Raw genomic sequence first — 23204 nt, 5'->3', positions numbered from 1 at the left:
GTAATTTAAAAGTTAAATTGTTCATTATTTCTTAAATATGTTGTATAATTTAGATGTCCCTAACTGACCTGAACAACAATCCAGTCAGTTTTCCATTTCAAAAAATAGTTAAATTAAGGTTCAGTTACCCATTAAATTTGCAAAGGGAGAAAAAATGATTGCTTATTGTTGCATTACCACATTTCCAACTGATTTAAAGCCGTGACAAATTAGAATGCAGTTAGACTATTAAAATAGGCAAGTCATTCTGTGAATTTGATTTGTACTTTGGCATTTTGAAATACTAAGCTTGTTGTTGTTATTTGCAGATTTCTTTAGAAGCACTTTAAAAATCGATTTATGTGATTTATAGGACATGTTTTGAACAGGCATCTTAATAAAGTACAGCACAGTATCCGAAGTGAGTTTATTGCTTAAAGGAAACAAAGCTGTAAGGAAGCTTAGGATGAAGATTTATGCTGATAGAACTAGGACATGCTTATCCTTTACTGTAACTTTTAAAGCTTGGAATCATTCTGTTCAAGGTTATTTGAATGACTGTCTTCACCATCAAGAGTTTCTAATTGGTGTAACTATAGTTTGGACCGTCTTATCAATCTGAAGAATTGAGATGAAAATTTTCAGGGATATTTATGTCTTGTGTCAGATCATACAGTTTGAGACAAAGAAAACAGCTGTCAGTAAAATGGAAGAATCTCACGAACAAGTTCTTAATCTATGTGAAGTAGAATTTGTTCATCAAATTGTGTTAACCCAGATCTTTTCATTTCTGTTGTACAATGGAGCTGTTTTACTTTGGAGTTGTTTATTCCTATTAGAAGACATATCTACTAAATTTTAAGAAGTAGAAAAACTTCTCAAAACTGTCTAAAAAAACACGTTTCCTTGGTGATGTTATCTTCCATCTTTGACAAACACAAATCCCCTCTTCCCAGATGGCTCTCTGGCCATATCTGTGCTAGGCCAATAGAAGAAAGCAATCGATACTTTTTTTGGGGGGGAGGTATAACTTAACTGCAAATTCTAAAGTCAGGCAAAGTGAAAGTAACGTATCAAAATGCATAATGGCAGTTTTCTTTATTCTCTTGTAAAACATGTGGTTGGCCACCATTAATGGTAAAATCTAAGATTCACAGGAAAGACACAAACCTCAGTCTTCCAAACATCAATAGAACAACTGATGCTAAGAAATAATCATTTGAAAAGGCCAAATAAGCCTCTTCATACCCACACACACAAAGGCTCTTTCTTGAATGCGCCTTGTACTTTCATATTCACCTGTTAAATTCTCCTCTCTGCTAGCCACGTGAACCAAAAACAGTTAACTACGTTTCTTGAAGACAGCACCATATTCCTCTGTTTTTCTCTACAAAGTCTAGTCCACAGTGATATATGTAACTATATTTCCTTAACAAAAGTGAAATTTATATATATATATATATATATATTTGGTAATTTGCTAAGAAATCAACTCCACAATGGGTAATGTCCCAATTGTCTCACTGAGCCTCATTCTGACCACAGAAACAGATGTTGAAACAAATTTAAAAAAACAGGGTTTGCTAATCCAATTTAGAATATTTTATCAAGTCTTAGTTGGCTAATTCAACTCAAGATATCTCACCAAGTCTCAGGGTTTATAGCGATGTATTCCGAAACAAGGGAAAGTATGGCAGAAAAAGCAAAAATAAAATAAAATAAAATTCTACATCAAGGACATCCACAAACCATGTTAGTGTTAATAAAAATAAGTCATTGCTACAGGAGAGAAAATGGTCTACTGATCATGGTCTATTTCTATAGATAAGATCTCTCACCTTGCTTCCTAAATCTTAATTGTTTTTATAGTATCCATTGCTGACCAAAAGTGTACACCAGGTAAGACTGTAAATGAAATAAAGTTGATGCTAGTTGTTATTTGTTTGAATTCGTATTTGCAAACAGGTCTTTATAACTATTAGATTTTTTCCTTGGAAGATTAAGAGTAACAAAACCTCATGTTCTTTGGACATGAACCACCAATTTTTCCCTATAGATTGTTTATAAAAAATCTTGTCAGTAGTAACTAGTTAATATCAGTGATCAGAAATGTAGTCACCCATTCACACAGAAACGCATCAGAACATTCTGAGTTCTCACTGACCTTCAGGTTGATATTGTGCTATAATCGTCACCGTCTGTCCAGCCCCCTTCAGGGCTGCTGCAGCCTGTTCGTGGGATGCTCCACGAAGGTCAATGCCGTTCACCTGGAAGAGAGGAAGCCAGAGAATTTTGGTACTTCGTAAGGCATGTTATTCTGATGTGTGCCCAGTTGCTCAGTCGTGTCTGACTCTTTGCGACCCCATGGACAGTAGCCCGCCAGGCTCCTCTGTCCACCGTATTTTCCAGGATAGATCACTAGAGCAGGTTGTCATTTCCTACTCCAGAGGATCTTCCAAACCCAGGTAGACAGAGGGAAAAATTTCCCCAGAGAGCCTGTTAAAGATGATGTTACCTGCCTCAAAACCCTTCATGTCCTACCCAGGCATTGGAATGCTAACTTATCAAATTTCATGCTGTTGATAACTTTAGTTAGCAGAGATGTGAAATTCTACCTAGGGCATTTGTGCCATGGTCTGAGTGGCTTGAAAGTTTTGTCCACCCAAATCCATTAAGATTTTAGTGTGTGCATTTAATATGCTTCTATGAGTTTTGTGGATTTCTGGGATAGATAGGAACCTTCAAAATTAGAAGGAAAATGGGATAATAAAGAAAGACACATGTAATATATGTAGACAAGTATGTGCTGACAGAATAATATATTCATATGAGATTCTAGGGGACACTGTGTGGAATGGGGCTGGCCACCTGCCAAATCCCCCCTCTTGGTTATATGCCTCATCCTGTCATCCTGAGCCTGGTTAGACAGCTCTGAGCCTTGTTCCAAAATAAACTCTACTGTCCCATTTCTTACCTATGATCCCAGAATGAATTGTAACCAAATGAAATAGAGAATTCCGGGAGTTTATGTTGCTCTTACTAACTCCCATTTGGGGACCCATGCCAAAAGAGAAACAGAGCATTTGAAAAATAAGCACAAAACTCTGCTGAGAGGGGAAAAAAAATCCCTCAAGTCAAATTTAATGAGAGGCAGAAGCTAAAATCTTTCTTGAATCAATTCAGTCTAAGCCAACACAATATAATTACTAAGTGCTTTCCAACGTCAGGGCTCTGTGACTGCCCCGATAGGGGGATGAAGGATGGCGAACAAAGGTGAACAAGACAAGCCCCTAAGAAGCTTTTCTTCTTCAACTGAACACACACAACGTCCAGTTTTCTAACCTCCCCAGCTGACATTAAAATTCTGTTTCCTTTAACTTGTAGGGAAGACGGCTAGGGACCATGAAGAAGAATAAAAGAACTGCTCAGCCCATCTACACATAGAATAGAGGATGTTTTCACTTCTCATCAGTCTTCCTCGACGATGAAGGGGTCACGACTGGGGGTGGCCATTGCGTTTCCCTATCAGGCCTGGAACATCTGTAATCTTTAATCTCATATGCTGTGCTTCTCATAAATAACTTTGTTAAAGTCTCCTTACTCACTTTTATAAATTGCCTGGTTTTCTATTCTGGTGAAAGCATTGATCGGCTTTCTGTGCTTCCTGAGAGCATCAGTGATGGGCAGTGTATTGAGTGAGACTGGGCCTGGCTGGACCATTCTCCTCCAGCTGACGGACGGTCATTATCACTCCTCTGAGCCTCAATTCTCACCTGCTTCAGGGGGAAGGGACTGTGAGGCTCAAGCCTCTCTGAACCATAAAATTTCAGATTTAATCCTTATATAATGACATTCATTTCAGAGACTGTCCAGGCATTGATGAGTCAGAAGTATAACTCAGAGAGCCGGAAGAGACAGAACAGGAAGCGGAATGCACAAGCTTCAGGGGCCAAATGATCTCTTCTTTTGCAAACAACTAGGGTTACCTTTTTATTAAAAAATAAAATATGATCATGGTAATGAAGTCTTATGTTTTAGAAAGGTATAGAAAGAGAAGTGAAAAGTCCCCGCACCATTTTCCCTCCCAGAGGTAACAACTGTTAGCAGCTTCTTGTGTATGCTTTTTAGAAATCTGCTATGTGTGTGTGCAAGTGTGTGGGTTTATCTCTATTTGGTTTTGTCTATGTTTTAATACATTACTGACTTTCTGTTTAAATGGACAGGATCATATTAAATATATAATTCTATAACTTGTTTTTGTTTAGTTTTTCATTTAACAATATATCTTGGACATCACCCATATCAGTTCATGTTGTCTTACCTTTAAGTGGGAGCCTGTATGCCATGGTGTGGATGTACCAGTAATTTTTTAGTAGGATCCCTACTGGTGTGGCTAAGGCTGTGTCTCGCTTTTTGCTACTACAAACACTTAAGAAGGTGTTTCTGAAGGATAAACACTTGGAGATACACTTTCTAAGCTAAAAGGTATATGCATTATTTGTTTCTTTTAGTTTGCTCTTGTACACTTAAAAAATATGTATTTACTCTACAAACAGAAACTAATAATGAAAAGACAAATAGGGCATAATCTCATTGCCCAGATAATGTATTGAAATAAAATATATAATTAATATTTTACAGTCAGCCCTTCATATCTGTGGGTTGTGCACTGGCAAATTCAACTCACCTCAGATTGAAAATATTTTTTAAAATTTCCAGAAAGTTCCAAAGAGCAAAACTTGAATTTGCTACATACCTGGCAACTATTTACATTGTATTAGGTTTCATAAGTAATCTAGAGATAATTTAAAGTATATGGGAGGATGTGAATAGATTATATGCAATTACTATATGATTTTAAATAAAGGACTTGATTGTTTATAGATTTTGGTATTTGTGGGGTTTGGGGATGAGGGAACAACTGAGGGACAACTGTGTGTTCATAATGCACATACATGAAAATTAAAGCAATATAAAAATTTTATTTTTAAAAATAAAATTTAAAAAATTTATTTTTTATAGAATGCTTCCCCTACCTCTTATTATCCTTGCCAAAGGTACCATATTGATGGCTTCTTGTATCCACTACCAATTATTTCTTTTATGAATATAAGCAGGTTCATACAATTATAAATAATTTTATACAAAAGATAATATTTTATATATTGCTTATATATATATATAGTTGGTTTTCTTCCATTTACTAACATATCTTGGAGATATGTTGAAGTTATATATTTTTTATATTGAAGTATAGTTGACTTACAATATTATATTAGTTTCAGGGGTACTGCATAGTGGTCCAATATTTTCATAAATTATACTCCACTTAAAGTTATTATAAAATAATGACTGTATTTCCATGTATGATACAATTTATCTTCCTTGCTTATCTATTTTATACATAGTAGTTTGTATCTCTTAATCTCCAGAGTATTTTTCATTCATATATTCTTATACATTATCTCATTCTTCTTAATAGCTGTGGCAGGTTCTATTAGTCAGTATAAAACAATTTATCTTACCAGGGCACAGCTGTTGGGTGCTGAGGTTGCTTTACTATTTTGCTGTCATAGACAGAAGGATAGAGGGTACTAGCATTACATTGTGATAGCTATTGCCAAGTTGTCTCCAAAAATGTAAACTCCCACAAAAAATGCGAGATTGGCCACTTCCTCACACTCTTATAAAAACTGCTCATACCCCAACATTTCACCGTGGTTATTCTGATAGGTAAACAATTCTATTTTTAAATTTTATATTTCTTCACTTATGAGGTCAAACATCTTTTCATATGTTTGTTGGTTATTTAAATTTCTTTTTGTATAAAACACTTGCTCATTTATGTTGCCTTTTTTTCACTGTTTGGATAGCTTACACTTTAAAAAATTTATCTGCATATTAAGAATGTTAAAAATATATATTAGTTCATCTCAGATAACTATTGCAAATATTCTTACTAGTTTTGTATTTGTATTATGTATTATTGTGTTTTAAATATTTAAACTTTTCCTTTGTCTTCTATTTCTTGCCAAACTGAAGTTTCAAATGTGTTACATAGTCACATTTGTTTTTTCCTTTTTAGCTTTTGAGCTTTGTACTATATCTTCCCTTCTCTGATATATATTAAACAAATTATCCACGTTTTCTTCTAGTAAAACCCTGGTTTAATTTTTAGCTATTTAATCATTGATCTACTAGAATATATTTTAGTATTTGATGTGAGAACCAGGCAAACACGCCTTTTTTTGGAGACCTTTCCTTTACAGCATCGTACTTCTACATCTTCCAGTATTCTAACCATCCTGTGAAGTTTTCTCAGTTAGTACACTAAGGAGGCACGAAAAAATGGGGAGGAAAAAGGGATTTGGAGTCAGAACTAGGTTTGAATCCTGAGTCCACCATTTGTAGGGAAGTAACTTGGGAAAGTCATTTAACTTCTTTAAACCTCAGCATCCTTACCTGCAAAAGGGATATAATATCTACCTACCTATCAGGACTGTCACATGTAGTAAATGAGACAATAATTGTTGAGCCCCTAACACAGAAGCTAGCACAAATTGGCGTTCAGGAAGTAGTATCTATTATGCTGTGAGTTTTTCTTCAAAGAACTGTGATTATAAGTGAGGAAATAAAATCTAATGGAAACAAATGAATACAGAATATAATGTATGGGTTACTTCAAGGTTTTCCTTTCTTTTTCTTCTTTTTAAAAAAAAAAACGTAGAATTTCAGGGGCTTCCCTGATGGCTCAGTGGTAAAGAATCCTCCAGCTGAGGCAGGAGACACGGGTTTGATCCTGGTCTGGAAAGATCTCACATGCCACACAGCAACTAAGCCTATATACCACAAGTACTGAGCTTGTGCCCTAAACCCCGGGAACCACAGCTGTTGAGCCCATGTGAACAGCTACTGAAGTCCGTGTGCCCGAGCGCCCGTGCTGCACAAGAGAGGCCACCACAGCGGGAAGCCTGCATACCACAGCTGGAGAGGAGTCCCTGCTCGCCACAACTAGAGAGAAGCCTGACCAGCAATGAAGACCTAGCACAGCCAAACCAGCCAACCAGCCACGTAGCAGATGCAGTCCTCAGGTTTGGGGAACAGTTACTAATGAAACAGTTACTAATTTCAGCACTGGAAGAGGTGCTCATCCATCCGGTGCTTACACATTAGAGACGGTCTCCACAGGGGACTGAACCTGCCCCAAGTCCTGTCAGAGTTGGCACAGGGTTAGCGACAGTCCAGGGTCTCCCTTGCCTGGCCCAGACTTCTTTTCACTGTAGCAGGTGTAACTTACCATGTGCGTGTGCTTGTTTTCTACTGGGTGAGTAATAATCAAATCCTATTTGATGATTACATTCATCCTGGACTTAATTCTCATTTGTAAAGCATTTGATGCTGCTGTTGTTCAGCTCATTCATGTCCAACTCTGCGACCCCATGGACTGAAGCATGCCAGGCCTCCCTGTCCATCACCAACTCCCAGAGTTCACTCAAACTCATGTCCATTGAGTCGGTGATGCCATCCAACCATCTCATCCTCTGCTGACCCCTTCTCCTCCTGCCTTCAATCTTCCCCAGCATCAGGGTATTTTGCAAAGAGTCAGTTCTTCGCATCAGGTGGCCAAAGTATTGCAGTTTCAGCTTTTGCATCAGTCCTTTCAATGAATATTCAGGACTGATTTCCTTTAGGATGGACTGATTTCCTTTAGGCAGTCCAAGGGACTCTCAAGAGTCTTCTCCAACACCACAGTTGAAAAGCATCAGTTCTTCAGTGCTCAGCTTTCTTTATAGTTCAACTCTCACATCCATACATGACTACTAGAAAAAAAACCACAGCTTTGACTAGATGGATCTTTGTTGGCAAAGTAATGCCTCTGCTTTTTAATATGCTGTCTAGGTTGGTCAATAGCTTTTCTTCCAAGGAGTAAGTGTCTTTTAATTTCATGGCTGCAATCACCATCTGCAGTGATTTTGGAGCCGAAAAAAATAAAGCCTCTCACTGTTTTCACTGTTTCCCCATCTGTTTGCCAAGAAGTGATGGGACCAGATGCCATGATCTTTGTTTTCTGAATGTTGAGCTTTTTCACTCTCCTCTTTCACTTTCATCAGGAGGCTCTTTAGTTCTTCTTCACTTTCTGCTTTAAGGGTGGTGTCATCTGCATATCTGAGGTTATTGATATTTCTTCCAGCAGTCCTGATTCCAGCTTGTGCTTCATCCATCCCAGCGTTTCTCATGATGTACTCTGCATATAAGTTAAATAAGCAGGGTGACAATATACCGCCTTGACATACTCCTTTCCCGATTTGGAACCAGTTTTGTTGTTCCATGTCTAGTTCTAACTGTTGCTTCTTGACCTGCATACAGATTTCTCAAGAGGCAGGTCAGGTGGTCTGGTATTCCCAACTCTTAAAGAATCTTCCACAGTTTGTTGTGATCCACACAGTCAAAGGCTTTGGCATAGTCGATAAAGCAGAAATAGATGTTTTTCTGGAACTCTTGCTTTTTCCATGATCCAGCGGATGTTGGCAATTTGATCTCTGTTCCTCTGCCTTTTCTAAATCTAGCTTGAACATCAAGAAGTTCACGGTTCACATACTGCTGAAGCCTGGCTTGGAGAATTTTGAGGATTACTTTACTAGCGTGTGAGATGAGTGCAATTGTGTGGTAGTTTGAACATTCTTTGGCTTTGCCTTTCTTTGGGATTGGAATGAAAACTGACCTTTTCCAGTCCTGTGGCCACTGCTGAGTTTTCCAAATTTGCTGGCATATTGAGTGCAGCACTTCACAGCATTATATTTTAGGATTTGAAATAGCTCAACTGGAATTCCATCACCTCCACTAGCTTTGTTTCTAGTGATGCTTCCTAAGGCCCACTTGACTTCACACCAAGATGTTTGGCTCTAGGTGAGTAATCACACCATCATGATTATCTAGGTCATGAAGATCTTTTTTGTATAGTTCTTCTGTATTCTTCTGTTCTTCTGTATACTTCCCTGGTGGCTCAGAGGTTAAAGCGTCTGCCTGCAATGTGGGAGAACCGGGTTCAATCCCTGGGAAGATCTCCTGGAGAAGGAAATGGCAACCCACTTCAGTATTCTCGCCTGGAAAGTCCCATGGATGGTGGAACCTGGTAGGCTACAGTCCATGGGGTCGCAAAGAGTTGGACGCGACTGAGCAACTTCACTTTCTGTATTTTTGTTACCTCTTCTTAATTTCTTCTGCTTCTGGTAGGTCCATACCATTCCTGTCCTTTGTTGTGCCCATCTTTGCATAAATGTTCCCTTGGTATCTCTAATTTTCTTGAAGTGATCTCTAGTCTCTGTTACCCTGCTGCTGTTACCCACAGCAATACCACATTGCCTGTGTCCCTGTGGATTTTCCTCCAGGTTTTAGCAAACACGCTTCCTCCAATCACCAAGATTTTCAAGGTCACTTTGATTCTTATTTCTGTCTCTGAGGTTAGTAATCTTTGCTCAAATAACATTTTCAGAGGCATTCAAAAACAATTTACATTATTGGTATGACATTTTAAAATACCAAGTGTGACACAGTCTCACATATTTATTATTTATATTTTCCTACTCCAGTTTTAATTTTCTCTTCTTAAAGCATGGACTGGGAAATTGGATGCCATTCATTTTTTATAGAGATTAAAATGATAATCATTGAAGACAGCATGAAGCAACCTCATATATATATGAGATATTTATATATTCTCTTGTTTCATTCTCAGGAGGCTGGGATTATTTTTCCAAATTTATAAATAGGAAAACAGAGCTCAAAGAGAAGCACTAACTTGTTCAAAGTTAAATAGTTGAAAGAGGTTAAGGATTTAAAACAGACTACTTAAAACTCTCGAACTCTTAACTACCAATGCCTACTGTTTTCCTTTAATAACCTGTCCATTTCTGGGGATCTGTGCCTACAAGATTCCAGTTCTGAAACTTGACGTTCAAGCTTCCTGGGACAGAAGCACATAAGTGGATGTGGCTGGTTGACTCTACAGTAGCCCCAACAACCTGATTTCGACATTGTTGCTCAGTCCCTCAGTCTTGTCTGACTCTTTGCTGCCCCATGGACTGCAGCACGCTAGGCTTCCATGCCCTTCACTGTCTCCTGGAGTTTGCTCAAATTCATGTCCACTGAGTTGGTGATGCCATCCAACTATCTCATCTTCTGTTGCTCCTTCTGCTCCCAACCTTTCCCACATCAAGGTCTTTTCCAATGAGTCAGCTCGTTGCATCAGGTGGCCAAAATATTGAAGCTTCAACATCAGTCCTTCCAACTGGAAGGTGAATTCTGATGCTGAAGCTGCTCAGCCTTCTTTATGGTCCAACTCTCACATTCATACATGACTACTGGAAAAACCATAGCTCTGACTATATGGAGCTTGAGCTTCAGCATCAGTCCTTCCAATGAATATTCAGGGTTGATTTCCTTTAGGATTGACTGGTTTGATCTTCTTGCAGTCCAAGGGACTCTCAAGAGTCTTCTCCAGCACCACAATTTGAAAGCATAAGTTCTTCAGTGCTCAGCCTTCTTTACTGTTCAACTCTCACATCCATACATGACTACTGGAAAAACCATAGCTTTGACTATATGGACCTTTGTCAGCAAAGTGATGTCTGCTTTTTAATATGCTGTCTAGGTATGGTCCAACTTACAATGATCAGATCATATAGGACAGAGCAAAATATGTAGGCTAGAAAATTCCACACGTTGCCATCTCCTTATCTATACAACTGTCATTAAATCATAGAAAAAAATTCTATTTGTTATGATATCTTTTTCACAACTATGTTGGTGATGGATAGAAATTTAATGCTTCTAGTTGATTTAAGCAGTTTAGGGTTTTTTTGTTTGTCTGTTTGTTTTTTCAGATGATAATGTGAAGGCAAATGGTGGACCATATTCAGAGTCAAACTTTTTCTTTCTGTTTTTAAGAGATGAGCACTACTTGCATTTCATCCACGAAGACCACTGGCCCGGGGTTCCATGGAGTCCCTGAATGAATGATTCAAGGTTTTCCTGAGATATTTATTTCTTAGTATTATACCAAGGATGATATCAGAATAAGAATTTTTAAAATGGGAAGAGCTTTCGTGACCCTCATGGACCCCTGATGTATGATGTATAGCTTTAAGCTGATTCAACCACATTGTTCTCCCACCATGTTGACCTTTTTCATTTCTCTGATTCAGGCATTTCTGCACCCCTGCTCATGCTTTTTTTCCTACTGAGAACAAAATGTTTTTATCTCTTCCTGACCCAGAAGACTTCTCCGAGTCCTTAAAGATTCAGTCTGTAGAGATTTTGATCTCTCCGTCAAATCTGAGTAAGAGCCTTGCTGGGTTTTCTTGGTTGTAGGTTTTCCCCTTTCATCAAATACATTTAAATACATCATGCCACTCCCTATGGCTAGCAGAGTTTCTGCTGAAAAATCAACTGATAGCCCTATGAGAACTCCTTTGTAAGTTTTTCATTGTTTCCCCTGTTGCTTTTGGGCTTCCCAGGTGGTACAGTGGTAAAGAATCCGCCTGCCAATGCAGGAGATGCGGATTCAATCCCTGGGCTGGGAGGATCCCCTGGAGTAGGCGAGGGCAACCCAGTCCAGTATTCTTGCCTGGGAAAGCCCATGGAGTAGAGGAGCTTGGTGGGCTACAGTCCATGGGGTCGCAAAGAGTCAGATACGCACACACTCACCCTGCAGGCAGAGCTAGTTCTTGGAGTCTGGCTGCAGGGCCCAGGGATCCCCACACTCATTTAGGATCATTGGTGGGGAGGATGGCCATTTCCTGACACAGTTGGGTATTGGCCCAGTGTGTCCAGGAGGTTGCACTGGCCTGCTAATTGGCAGGGCAGAGCCCAGCTGGACCCAAGGTAGGATCTGGCTTGCATTGTGGGACGGTATTTTCTTGCTGTCTGCTGCCCAGCTGGTCTAGAGGTTTGTGCAGGCTTCCTGGGCAGGCAGGGCTGGTGCCTGCTTATAGGTTGTTGGGGCCTCCTTGCTGGCTCAGGTGGTAAAGAATCAGCCTGCAAAGCAGGAGACTCAGGTTTGATCCCTGCAATGCAAGAGATACAGAAGACTCAGGTTCAGTCCCTGGGCTGGGAAGGTCCCCTGGAGGAGGAAATGGTAATCCACTCCAGTGTTCTTGCCTGGAAAGTCCCATGGACAAAGGAGCCTGGTGGGCTACAGTCCATGGGATTGCAGAGTCAGACACAATTCAGCAACTGAGCTCCAGGCACAGGCACTGCTGATGGGTGGGCTGCGTCCTTGCTCAGATAAGTTGTTTGGCCTGAGGCACCCCAGCATGGACACCTGCAGGCTGTAGGGCGGGGCTGGATCTTGGCACTAATGAGCTGGAGGGAAGGTCCCACCTAGTCCCACCTCCGCTGCACTGATGCCTGGGTGGATATGCTCCCGAGCATGGCTGCTGAGAGCCCCTGGCCCCAAGGAGAGCCAGGCAGCGCCCCTCTGCTTCTCAGAGAGACTCTCCAAGACCAGCAGGTAGGTCTGACCCAGGCTCCTATCAAATGACTGTTTTTCTCTTGAGTGTGCCTTTTGAGGATGGAGCCTCTATTTCCCCAGTCCTGTGGGGCTCCTGTAGTTAAGCCCCATTGGCCTTCAAAGCCAAATGCTGTGGGAGAAGGTGAGGGCGCGAGATTTGATTTGAGAGACTAGCATTGAAACATGTATATTACCATATGTGAAATAGATCGCCAGTCCAGGTTCGATGCATGAGACAGGGTGCTCAGGGCTGGTGCACTGGGATGACCCAGAGGGATGGGATAGGGAGGGAAGTGGGAGGGGGGTTCAGGATGGGGAACACATGTATACCCCTGGCTGATTCGTGTTGGTGTATGGTGAAAGCCACTACAATATTGTAATTAGCCTCCAATTAAAATAAATTAATTTTAGAAAAAGCCAAATGCTCTGAGGGCTCGGCCCCCCTGATGTCAGAGGGGCCCCCCCACCATGCAGGAGAGCCTGCTGTGTGGGGCTTGGGGCTCTCACTCCTGTGGGAGAACAACAATATGACTTTTCTCCAGTTTGTAGGTCAGCCTTGCTGCGGGGTGGGTGGGATTTGACTGTATCATGAGTCCCCCACTCCTGCGCCTAAGGTTGTGGTTTCGTCACGTCTTTAGTTGTAGAAAATCTGTTCTCGTATGTTCCAGTCTTTGTCACTGACGGTTGTTCTGCAGACAGTTGTGGCTTTGTGTGCTCGAGAGAGGAGGGGAGCTCGGGGACTTTTCTGTCCTGCCACCTCTCCCCTGAGATGCGCCTGCTGGACTCGAGGAATGTGCTCACTTGTGAGCTCCTGAAGGTAGGAGCTTGTTGTGTTGGAACTTCAGTCTCTGCATGTTGCTGTTGTTTAGTTGCTAAACATGTCCTACTCTTTGCGACCCCATGGACTGCAGCACGCCAGGCCTCCCTGTCCCTCACTATCTCCTGGAGTTTGTGGGTGTGTGATAACTCCAAGAGGGGAGTGACTGAATAAGCAAGTGAGTGAATACCATACTCTCACTATATTATCTTAGGCAAATAATCAGCCAAGTTGATTTGACACTGGCATCACCTGATGAACTCACTATCTTTCAGGAAAATCCATTTGGGGTCAGCTGTAGTGAGCAAGAAAAAAAAAAAAGTTCTTTGTGTTGAATCTAAATAATCTTGCTGGTATGTTTCGCTTTCTGGTTTTCGTTCTAACCTCTAGGGGAAAAAAAGCCAAAACTGAGAAGTGAAAGTCATTTGGTTGTGTCCGACTCTTTGCGACCCCAGAGGACTCTACAGTCCTTGGAGTTCTCCAGGCCAGAACACTGGAGTGGGTAGCCTCTGCCTTCTGAGGGCTCACCAAACATTCTGCCTTTTCTGTGGTTGCTTCTTTTCCATGGTCCTCTTTCTCAGATTTGAAGATGGTTTTTCCTTTTGTAGGTCAAATGACCTCATTCCCTTCTACTTCCCTCCCTATCATTCTCACCAGGTGGCCATTTGTTTCTGCTTGCATACCCCCAGTGACAGGGAGTTCTCTTTTTCTAGTCTGTGCCACTTTGAGATGGCTCTTTTGAGTATTACTTCTAGCATCTATCTTATTGTGATTTAATGCCTCACCCGAGACTCAGCTGAGTGCAGGTGAGGTCAATTATGGCGAAATGGAAGCTTTTACTCTATTACTTGAATGCGCACCTGGTGTAGTAGCTGTCTCTGGGCTTCTCAGGGGGCACTAATGGTAGAGACTCTGCCTGCCAGTTCAGGAGATGCAAGGACATGAGTTTGAGCCCTCGGTTGGGGAAAGCCCCTGTGTAGTATCTCCAGCTAAACACAGTGCTGATAAAACATCCATTTCTTTAAAATATCCACTTTTGTCCTTTCCTTTTCCCACCTAAGGGAAGGGCTGAAATAGAGTAACATGAAGCCATCATCAGTCTCTCACTTGGTGGAGGGCAGTGACAGGTAAGGACACAATTCAGCACCGAGTGGTTACGTGCTAGGATAGGATAAAGTCAGAATGCGCTGGGACCCAGAGGAGGGGCCCTGCTGAGGTATGAGGAGGCATATAAAGGTTTTCTGGAGGAAGTGACATCAAGAAATGAGATCTGAATGAATTATCTGGGTGAAGATGGGCTGGGGTGTCCACAGAGGACTGTGGAGAGAGGCGTGGGCAGAGGAGTGGCAAGAGTGTTCCAGACAGAGAAGGGAGACACATGCGAGGGTCTGGAGGTGAGAGCAGCTGGCACATTTGAGGCAAAGAAAGTAGTAGTTACTAAAGGGCAGAGAGGAGAGGTGGGATAAATGAAGGGGATGTTGTTGTTTAGCTGCTAAGTCATTCTGACTCTTTTGAGACCCCATGTAGCCCACCAGGCTCCTCTGTCCATGGGATTTCCCAGGCAAGAATACAGGAGTGGGTTGCCATTTCCTTCTCCAGGGGATCTTCCCCCCACCCAGAGATCTAACCCAGGGCTCCTGCATTGCAGGTGGATTTTTCACCGTCTGAGCCAGCAGGGAAGCCCAAGTGAGGGTGGTGGTGATGATAAAGAGGAAGATGATGGTAGTGGCCGGCGGCCCAGTGGTTAGGGCTCTGTGCTTCCACTGCAGGGGGCACGGATCTGATTCCTGGCTGAGGAGCTAAGATACTGCATGCAGTGCGGTAAGGCAAAAAAAAAACAAAACCAAGATGGTAGTGGTGATAAGTCATACATATATACTTGCTCTGCGGCAGGCAATGCTCTAAGCATTTCCTATGTATCGATTTCCTTTACCCTTATAAGAGCTCCGCGAAGTAAGAACACATAAGAAAGTGAAGAGTTAGTCACTTAGTCATGTCCAACTCTTTGCATCCCCATGAACTGTAGCCCGAAAGGTTCCTCCGTCCATGGAATTCTCCAGACAAGAGTACTGGAGTGGGTTGCCATTCTTTCCCTTCTCTAGGGGATCTTCCCAACCCGCAGCAGGCGGATTCTTCACTGTCTGAGCCCCCAGGGAGGCCTAAGGACACAGAAGTGCCGATTTAATAGAGCAGGGGCCAGTAACCCCCTGTCAGGAACCGGGCTGCACAGCAGGCGGTGAGTGGAGGAGTTAGACTGCAGCTCTCCAGCTCTCATAGTACCCTCCAACGTTCTGTGGAAAGACTGCCTTCCAGGAAGCCTGTCCCCTGTGCCAAAAAGGTTGGGGACCACTGTAACAGAAGACACTGGGGCAAAGGCAGATTCAATACTTGTCCAAGGTTTCAATGCTACTGAATGGCAAAGCCAGGAGTTAAACCCAGGCATCCGGTTTAAGGGCCAGCATTCCTAACCATGATCTATTACGTGAATTTACAGTTTATCTTGACTGAAATGGGAAGCTTAGAATTGAGGAATGTTATTTCACCATCACTCCTGTCCGCCCCACCCCCCGACCCCGGAGTGCTTACAGCCAGAGAGAATACAGACAATATTCTAGAAGCACGTGCATTGCCTGCCCCACTAAGGGTCTCCAGGTTGAACTAATCCCTTTGCAGGTGCCTCTCAGAAGGCATCACTGCTCATGGCTGCTGAAGTTTTCCATCCCATCTCCTGTTGTCCACCTGCTCTGAAAGCAGTCCTGGGAAGAAGGACACTGGGTTTAGATTTGGGAAGGCCACGCTTCCAATCTTGGTCCCGTAATTTACCATTTCTATGACCTTGGGTAAATTCCTTAATCCCTTCGAGCTTCAGCTCCCTCATATGCAGCTGAGATGCATGAGTGCACATGTTAAATCGCCTCAGTTGTGTCCAGTTCTTCTCAACCCCGTGGACTGTAGCCCGCCAGGCTCCTCTGCCCATAGGATTCTCCAGGCAAGAACACTGCAGTGGGTTGCCACGCCCTCCTCCAGGGGATTGTCCCCACCCAGGGATCGAACCTGCATCTGTTATGTCTCCTGCGTTGGCAGGCAGGTTCTTTACCACTAGCACCACCTGGGGAGCCCCATGCAATTAAGATATTAATCCTTACTTTGCTGGGTTGTGGTAAGGATGATTAAGATTATGCAAATACTCAACAGAACACCTGGAACATTGGGTCGGTGAATATCCATTATCAAACACGGACTTCTCAATGACTTCTATCAGTAATAATAAAACCAAAGAATAGAAGATTGGTAGAAGATTGCCTTGCAATAAGAGTAGCTAAGAACTACACATTTAACTTAAGAGTTAATTGTGGGGAAGAAAATACAAAAGAATGACCCAGTGGGAAAGGGCTAGATAATTGGCACCGGATTTCAATTAAAGTTAGTCAGGTGCAGAACACTGAGGACTGTTTGAAGCAAATTATTTCACAGTTGGGGGTCTGGGTGGTCTGTGGCAGGGGGCAGCAGGAAAGAAACTGGGGCAGAATCCAAGTGATTTCTACTTTATGTAGAGAGAATAGGGATAGTAAAACGAGCAGATATAGTACCAATGAATCAAATCAATGTAGAAGGCACCATCTTTTCTCAAGAGGGGGAGAAAATGTCTATTTTTAATTTCCCGAAATGATGTGATATAGTGAGATGGAAATTTGGGTTCTGTTGCTTACTGTGCCACTAACTTAGGTCAGCTAACGAGCCACTGAAGAAAATAGAAGGTGCCAACCCCCCTCAATTTCAAGGGTCCCCTGTGGCTCAAAAGTCAGTGATTTCCATGGATTAAAAATAACATCTCAAAGTATTTTACAGTTAGTAAGTTGTTTTCCCACCTCACTTTTTTTTTTAACTGAACAAGGTGAGATATAAACAAACAAATGTAATAAAAGCATTTACGTGTATTAAGTGATCCTTATCACATACTTGTGAAGGAAGCAAGGAAACTATAAATGTCCCATTGAATCCTGAAGCGTGAGCAGGCTGGGGTGGTTGGCTTAGCGCCTGAGACAGAAGGGGAAAATGGCACAAGCAGAAGTGAACCTGTATGCCCTTTGAGTTTAAGAAATTTTGTCAATAAGCGGCCGGGTAGGGTTTTATAATGACATTTAACACAATTTGATTTGTGTTTGGGAAGATCAGCTATGACAACAGTGAAAAGTTGGAGAACTAAGTAATCAAAAATAAGATAACCAGATGGGAGACGACATGGTAGATGATGGAGGCCTGAGTTAGAAAAGTGAGAATGGAATTGAGGGTGGGAGATAAGTGCAGACTTGAGCGAGGATACGGGGGGCGGGGGGGGGGAGGTTCTGTATGGCTCCTCTCCTCAAATACTTGTGGGAAGTAGAGTTTAAATAGTGTTTATAGTGCTGAGTAGATGAGAAATGGGAAATGAGAAAGCTAGTAATAGAGGGGTGATGATACCATTAATCAACATGGGAACACAAGGTGGAAAGTGGGTCTGGACAAGAGAATCTGTGTGTTCGTACCTCAGTCGTGTCTGGCTCTTTTAGACTGTAGCCCACCAGGCTCCTCTGTCCATGGGATTCTCCAGGCAAGGATACTGCAGTGGGTTACCATTCCCTTCTCCAGGGGATCTTCCTGACCCAGGGACTGAACATGGGTCTCCTGCCCCGCAGGCAGATTCTTTACTGTCTGAGCTACCAGGGAAGACCCCAGGACAAGAGGAGAGTGCATTTTGTTTTAGACATGTTGAATTTGCTGTGTCTGTTGGACAGCTACAGTTTTACAGGGAGTTGGGAAATAGCCATATGAAGCTTAGAGAAATAATTAATGTTGTCATTTTGTTCTTGATATTCCTAAGGTCAGTACTCTGATCTGACTAGACCTGCCTGTTGTACACTAGGTGAGTAATAAGAGCACTCACAAAGTTGCTATAGGATAGATTAGTTAATGGGCTTCCCAGGTGGCACTGGTGATAAAGAACCTGCCTGCCAACGCAGGAGATGTGGCAGATGTGGGTTTGATCTCTGGGGAAGATCCCCTGGAGGAGGGCATGGCAACTCACTCTAGTCTTCTTGCCTGGAGAATCCCATGGACAGAGGAGCCTGGTGGGCTACTGTGCACAGATAGTTAATTCATGTAAAATACTTACAGGAGTGCCTGATATATATTGACCATTACTGACCTCCTCCCCTGATACTCACCGAGTAAGAGGATAACCTGGACTAGTGTAAAATTATCTCAAAGACTTAGGCCAAGGAGAAGTGCTAAGATTATAGGCATTGAAAGAGGAAGCTTGGTACTCTGGAAAGCACTATCCTAGGAGCTGGAAGACTTGAGTGTTTGTCTCATCCTACTGTTAACTTATTTCACTTTGGGAAGTCTCTTTATCTTTCTGGGACTCTGTTTCTTCACCTAGAAAGAGAACCTTCTGTTAAATATCTGATTTCCCTTCTAGTGACTAATAAATATGTTCTATGCTTAATATGTATTTTGTTGACAGCTTGAGAAAAACAGTTCACTCAGCATTAAACTTTTCAAACACCCTCCAGCTCATCCCAGAGTGAACGAACTATAAATTGTATTTGAAGTGGAAAATTCTAATTAAGTTCCCTTCTCCTCCTGGAGGCTTTGCACTCGGTTGCGAGTGATAACATTTCTGACAGCTGCTGCATAAAAGCTCAAGACCAGATTCCTCCTGGAGAAGAGGCAAAATAAAAAATTGATACTGGATATTTACATGCCTTAGCAATTAAAATTAACATCCTTTTAAAATTTGGTTTGCTGATGCAAGTAGGCATACATTAAAAAAAAAAAAAACAAACCTTTAAAAATGTTTTGGTTTACCAGGGCATTTGTAGAGGACTGATCATTTTGGAGTCTTTAATTGAAAATGATAAGGTATAATTTGGCTATCCAAACCCAACTTACTCTAGGGCAAAGCGCAATAAATAAGTTTTAGGATTCATATGCTTGGAGTAACAAAGTGACTACCTTTATAAGAATATGTAAGCAAAAATGTATCTCTAGCTCTGACTTTTCCCTTAAGTCTAGACTTACATAAATTTATTTGCTTGCTTGACACCTCCAGTTGAATGTCCAAGATTCTTCAAAGGCACCATGCTCAAAATCAAACTCTTAATTTTTTCCCCAAAACCTGTTTCTGGGGAATTTTTCCACTTTCAGTAAATAGTAATACCACCATCCATCACTCAAACCACTCAACCAAGAACCTACACAACCAACCTTAATTCTCTCTCCCTCCCACCTCCCCCATATGGTCATCAGCATGTCTGTTTTAGCTTTAAGCAGCATTTTAATTCCATCCACTTTTACCCAATGCCACCCCTACCCCGTTGGCCAAGCTGCCACTCCTCCCCGGGCATCTGCAGTAGTCTCCGGACTGGACTCTGCTCTCACTCTATCGCTCCCACTCTTCTCTATCCATTTTCAACCTAACAGCCACAGTGATCTTTTCAAAATGTATTTCTGATCATGCCTCTTTCCAGCTATTTTTTTTCTCCCATTGGTTTCTTGTTGCGTGTGTGTGCTAAATTGTTTCAGTCATGACCCACTCTTTGCGACCCTATGGACTGTACGCAGCCCGCCAGGCTCCTCTGTCCATGGGATTCTCCAGGCGAGAAGACTGGAGTGGGTTGCCATGCCCTCCTCCAGGGGCTCTTCCTGCCCCAGGGACTGAACCCAGGTCCCTTATGTCTCCTGCATTGGCAGGCGGGTTCTTTACCACCAGCGCCACCCGGGAAGCCCGGTTTCTTGTTGTACTTTGAGCAAAATCCCATCACCCAACCATGACCTCCACTCATCCTTCTGATTCCATCTCATTGCACTCTTTGCCGCCGCCTCTGTTCCACAGGCACAAGGACCTTCATTCTGTTTCACCTAAATCCAAGTTCCCTCCAGCCTTGGGGCCCCCATATCAGCTGTCTTTCTGACTGTGGTCCTCTTCCCCAGCATTTCTCCCATTTGATCCCTCATTTTCACAATTCTCAGCTTGAAGCCCAGTTCCACAGAGAGTCCTCTGCTGACTACCCCCAACTAAGTAGGCTTCCAGCCTATCTTTAATATCTTGTTTTAATTTCTTATAGTACTTAGGCCCACCTGATATTTTGCTTCTTGTTATCTCACGTGCTCCAAGAAAAGCTTCCTGTGAGTAGGGACCTTGTCTCTCTTATATCCCTACCTCTACTGCCTGGGGCACTATCTAGATACCTAATGATGTTTCTTGACTTAAAAGAATGATTATAATTATTAGAGCACATCGTTCTTATTTAAACCATTAAAACTTACTTGACAACCACTTATAGCATACTTACTATGAGCCAGGTTATAGTTAAGAGTCCTTTTCAGAAAGAATTTGTCATTCTGAGGGGGAAAATGGCTGAATAAACTGGATACACTGAATCAGAATCTCTGAGGGTGAGGCCCAAGAATGTTTATTTTAAGAACCTGTCTAATGACAGATGATCAGTCAGATGTGGGCACCTCTCACGAACGTGTAGCTCTTTGTTCTCCCATGTACTCTGCTGGCTCTCTATTCATACTAAATTTGATTTCAGTCTCCAGTTGTGCTCCGATTTTGCTGATTTACAAACTCTCTGGCCCTGTGGGACTCTCTCACCAAGTAGGACTTGGAACACTGGCTTGGGAACTTCCTTGAAGATGTACTGTGTAGGGCGTCCCTGGTGGCTCAGTGGTATAGAACCCTCCTGCCAGTGCAGGAGACATGAGTTCAAGCCCCAATCTGGGAAGATCCCACATGCTGTGGAGTAACCAAGCCTGGGAGCCACAACTGCTGGGCCTGTGGTCTAGAGCTTGTGCTCGGCAACAAGAGAGGCCACGGCAACGAGAAGCCAGGGCAACGAGAAGCCAGCGCACTGCAACTGCAGAGCAGCCCCCGCTTGCTGCAACTAGAGAAAGCCCATGCAGCAGCAAAGACCCAACACAGACACAAAAAAAGTCACTTCCCCTGGGGGCAAAAAAAGAGATATACTTTAGAAAGGAACACATGAACCTGAGAACGATGACCCATACAGCACGCAGCTGACCCGTTCTTTTCAGTCCAGGGCTCTGTCCACCACACTGCACTTTGTGCGTGGGTCTCAGTCAGTACTAGCGTCTCTCAGCACCATGTTGGGCTGCAGGTATCATGATGGAGGTGTCCTTGAAGTTCCCACCCCCTGTCTCAATGTCTTTGAAGACACTGTTGCTGAAGGATCACTCAACTCCACATCACCTAACGGCCAAAATAGCTCAGGCAAAGGGTCAAGGTCTAGGGCAGGAGGCTAAATTCCTGCCCTCAAAGATCTGCTTCTCCCTTCACCTTCTAAGCTTTCTATTCTGGGATGAGTGTGTGCATGATTCCAGGCTGACAGACTCCTTTAGGTTATGATCAGATTCGAAGTGGAGGCCTTTCTCTGATGGATGGTGGTAATAAAAGCAACCTACATGTTCAGCATGTACTCGCCTTTGGAATCAGTGTACTGATTGCAAATATTTAATTATCAAAAAAACTTAGTTTTCTGATATTAAATTCTCACTAAATGTAGTGTTAAAAACACCACTGAAAGGGAATTGATTAAACAAGCTATGAAATATCCATGCAATGGAATACTATGCAGTCATTAAAAGCAATGACATGTGCCTAATATTCTGATACTGAAAAATACCCATGATACCTCACTAAGTTAAAAAGAAAGGTACAAAACTGTGTGTATAACCCTATTCTTAGGAAGAAAATGATCTATGAGCTTATAGGGAATGCATGAAAATTATACAATCAAATGCTGATGGAGAATATCAAAGGGCTAAGTTTTTGAGGATCGGTGGGGGAGAAATGGTGAAGAAGAGAGAAGGGATTACAGTTTACTTTATAGTCTTTAGTAGAATCTGAATGATTTTTGAGTGAGCGTGTATAATAAGAATAACTTTAAAGTTACTGAAAAAGTTTTTTAACTATTGAATTTGAGGTTTGTGTTACTTTTGACAATAAAAAACAAAAAAGGGCTACCAAGGCAGATTAAAAATACAGTAATGTTTATAGGAAAACTGAGCAAATTTGAATAATCAAAATTTGAAACATTATATGAATCTATTCAATAGATATTTGCTGAGTGTGCCTTCCTTGTACTAAGTTTCAGGGATGCATTGGTAAAAAAAATAAAAGCCATGGTTGTGCACTCAGTAAACTAGAATCTACCAGAAATTCTCACCTAGGTATGGAAATGTTGGCGAGAGGTAGATATTTTTTGTTCTTAAAATGTTAGAGTTTGGAGTCAGCGTTAATCATGCAAAGCTCAGGCATGTTAAGTCCTGCAAACTATAGCACAGTCAGACACAGTGAGAAGCTCTTCCTCCAAAAATGCAATAGCACCTGCCACAAGAAATACTGGATCAGCACCATTTTTCATGTAAATATGCTAATTCCAAATGAACTTTAATGAGATTATAGAGTATGTGAAAGAAATTCTTGGTTTTCTCCGTCCCAACCCCCCCACCATTGGTTGACCTCCTTAATAAGCATTAAAATGAGTTTAAAGGAAGGAAAAAACTGTCTTGAGAGCAAATGGTCCATTTCTAAAGCATCTGAAAGGCTTGTGTAGGAATGAGGTGCTAAAGGAATTATCTTGGTCAAAAATCTATTAATGCAAAACTCAAACTCTGGCTACTGAATGCAGGACTCCCTTGATGTTTGTTTCACTATAGCTCCTCAGGATAATGATATCCTTTTGTGTTTGGGCTCATGTATCTTGTATCAGACGACTGTTGTCCATGATTACATCTTAGTGTTTATCTTACTTATTCATCACCTAAAAATAAGTTCATCATCTCATGGTCTAAGAGTACCCAGAAACAGTTTTTCCAAGTTCAGGCAAACTG

The 23204-nt window shown here is 42.0% G+C and overlaps 1 protein-coding gene across 16 annotated transcripts in view; it reads right to left on the bottom strand.

Annotated features, from left to right (window-relative positions):
- DLG2 (discs large MAGUK scaffold protein 2) overlaps nucleotides 1-23204 on the bottom strand; it is a 2338778-nt gene that overhangs the window by 345125 nt on the left and 1970449 nt on the right. For all 16 annotated transcript variants that reach the window (XM_040255566.1, XM_040255568.1, XM_040255582.1 and 13 more), the window contains one exon: nucleotides 2144-2246. In XM_040255566.1, the coding sequence (XP_040111500.1) occupies nucleotides 2144-2246 (103 nt within the window). The remainder of the gene's footprint in view (nucleotides 1-2143; nucleotides 2247-23204) is intronic.

Source organism: Oryx dammah, unplaced genomic scaffold (genome assembly GCF_014754425.2).
Source record: "Oryx dammah isolate SB20612 unplaced genomic scaffold, SCBI_Odam_1.1 HiC_scaffold_15, whole genome shotgun sequence".
NCBI lineage: Eukaryota > Metazoa > Chordata > Mammalia > Artiodactyla > Bovidae > Oryx > Oryx dammah.
This window is presented reverse-complemented; position numbering and strand designations above follow the sequence as displayed.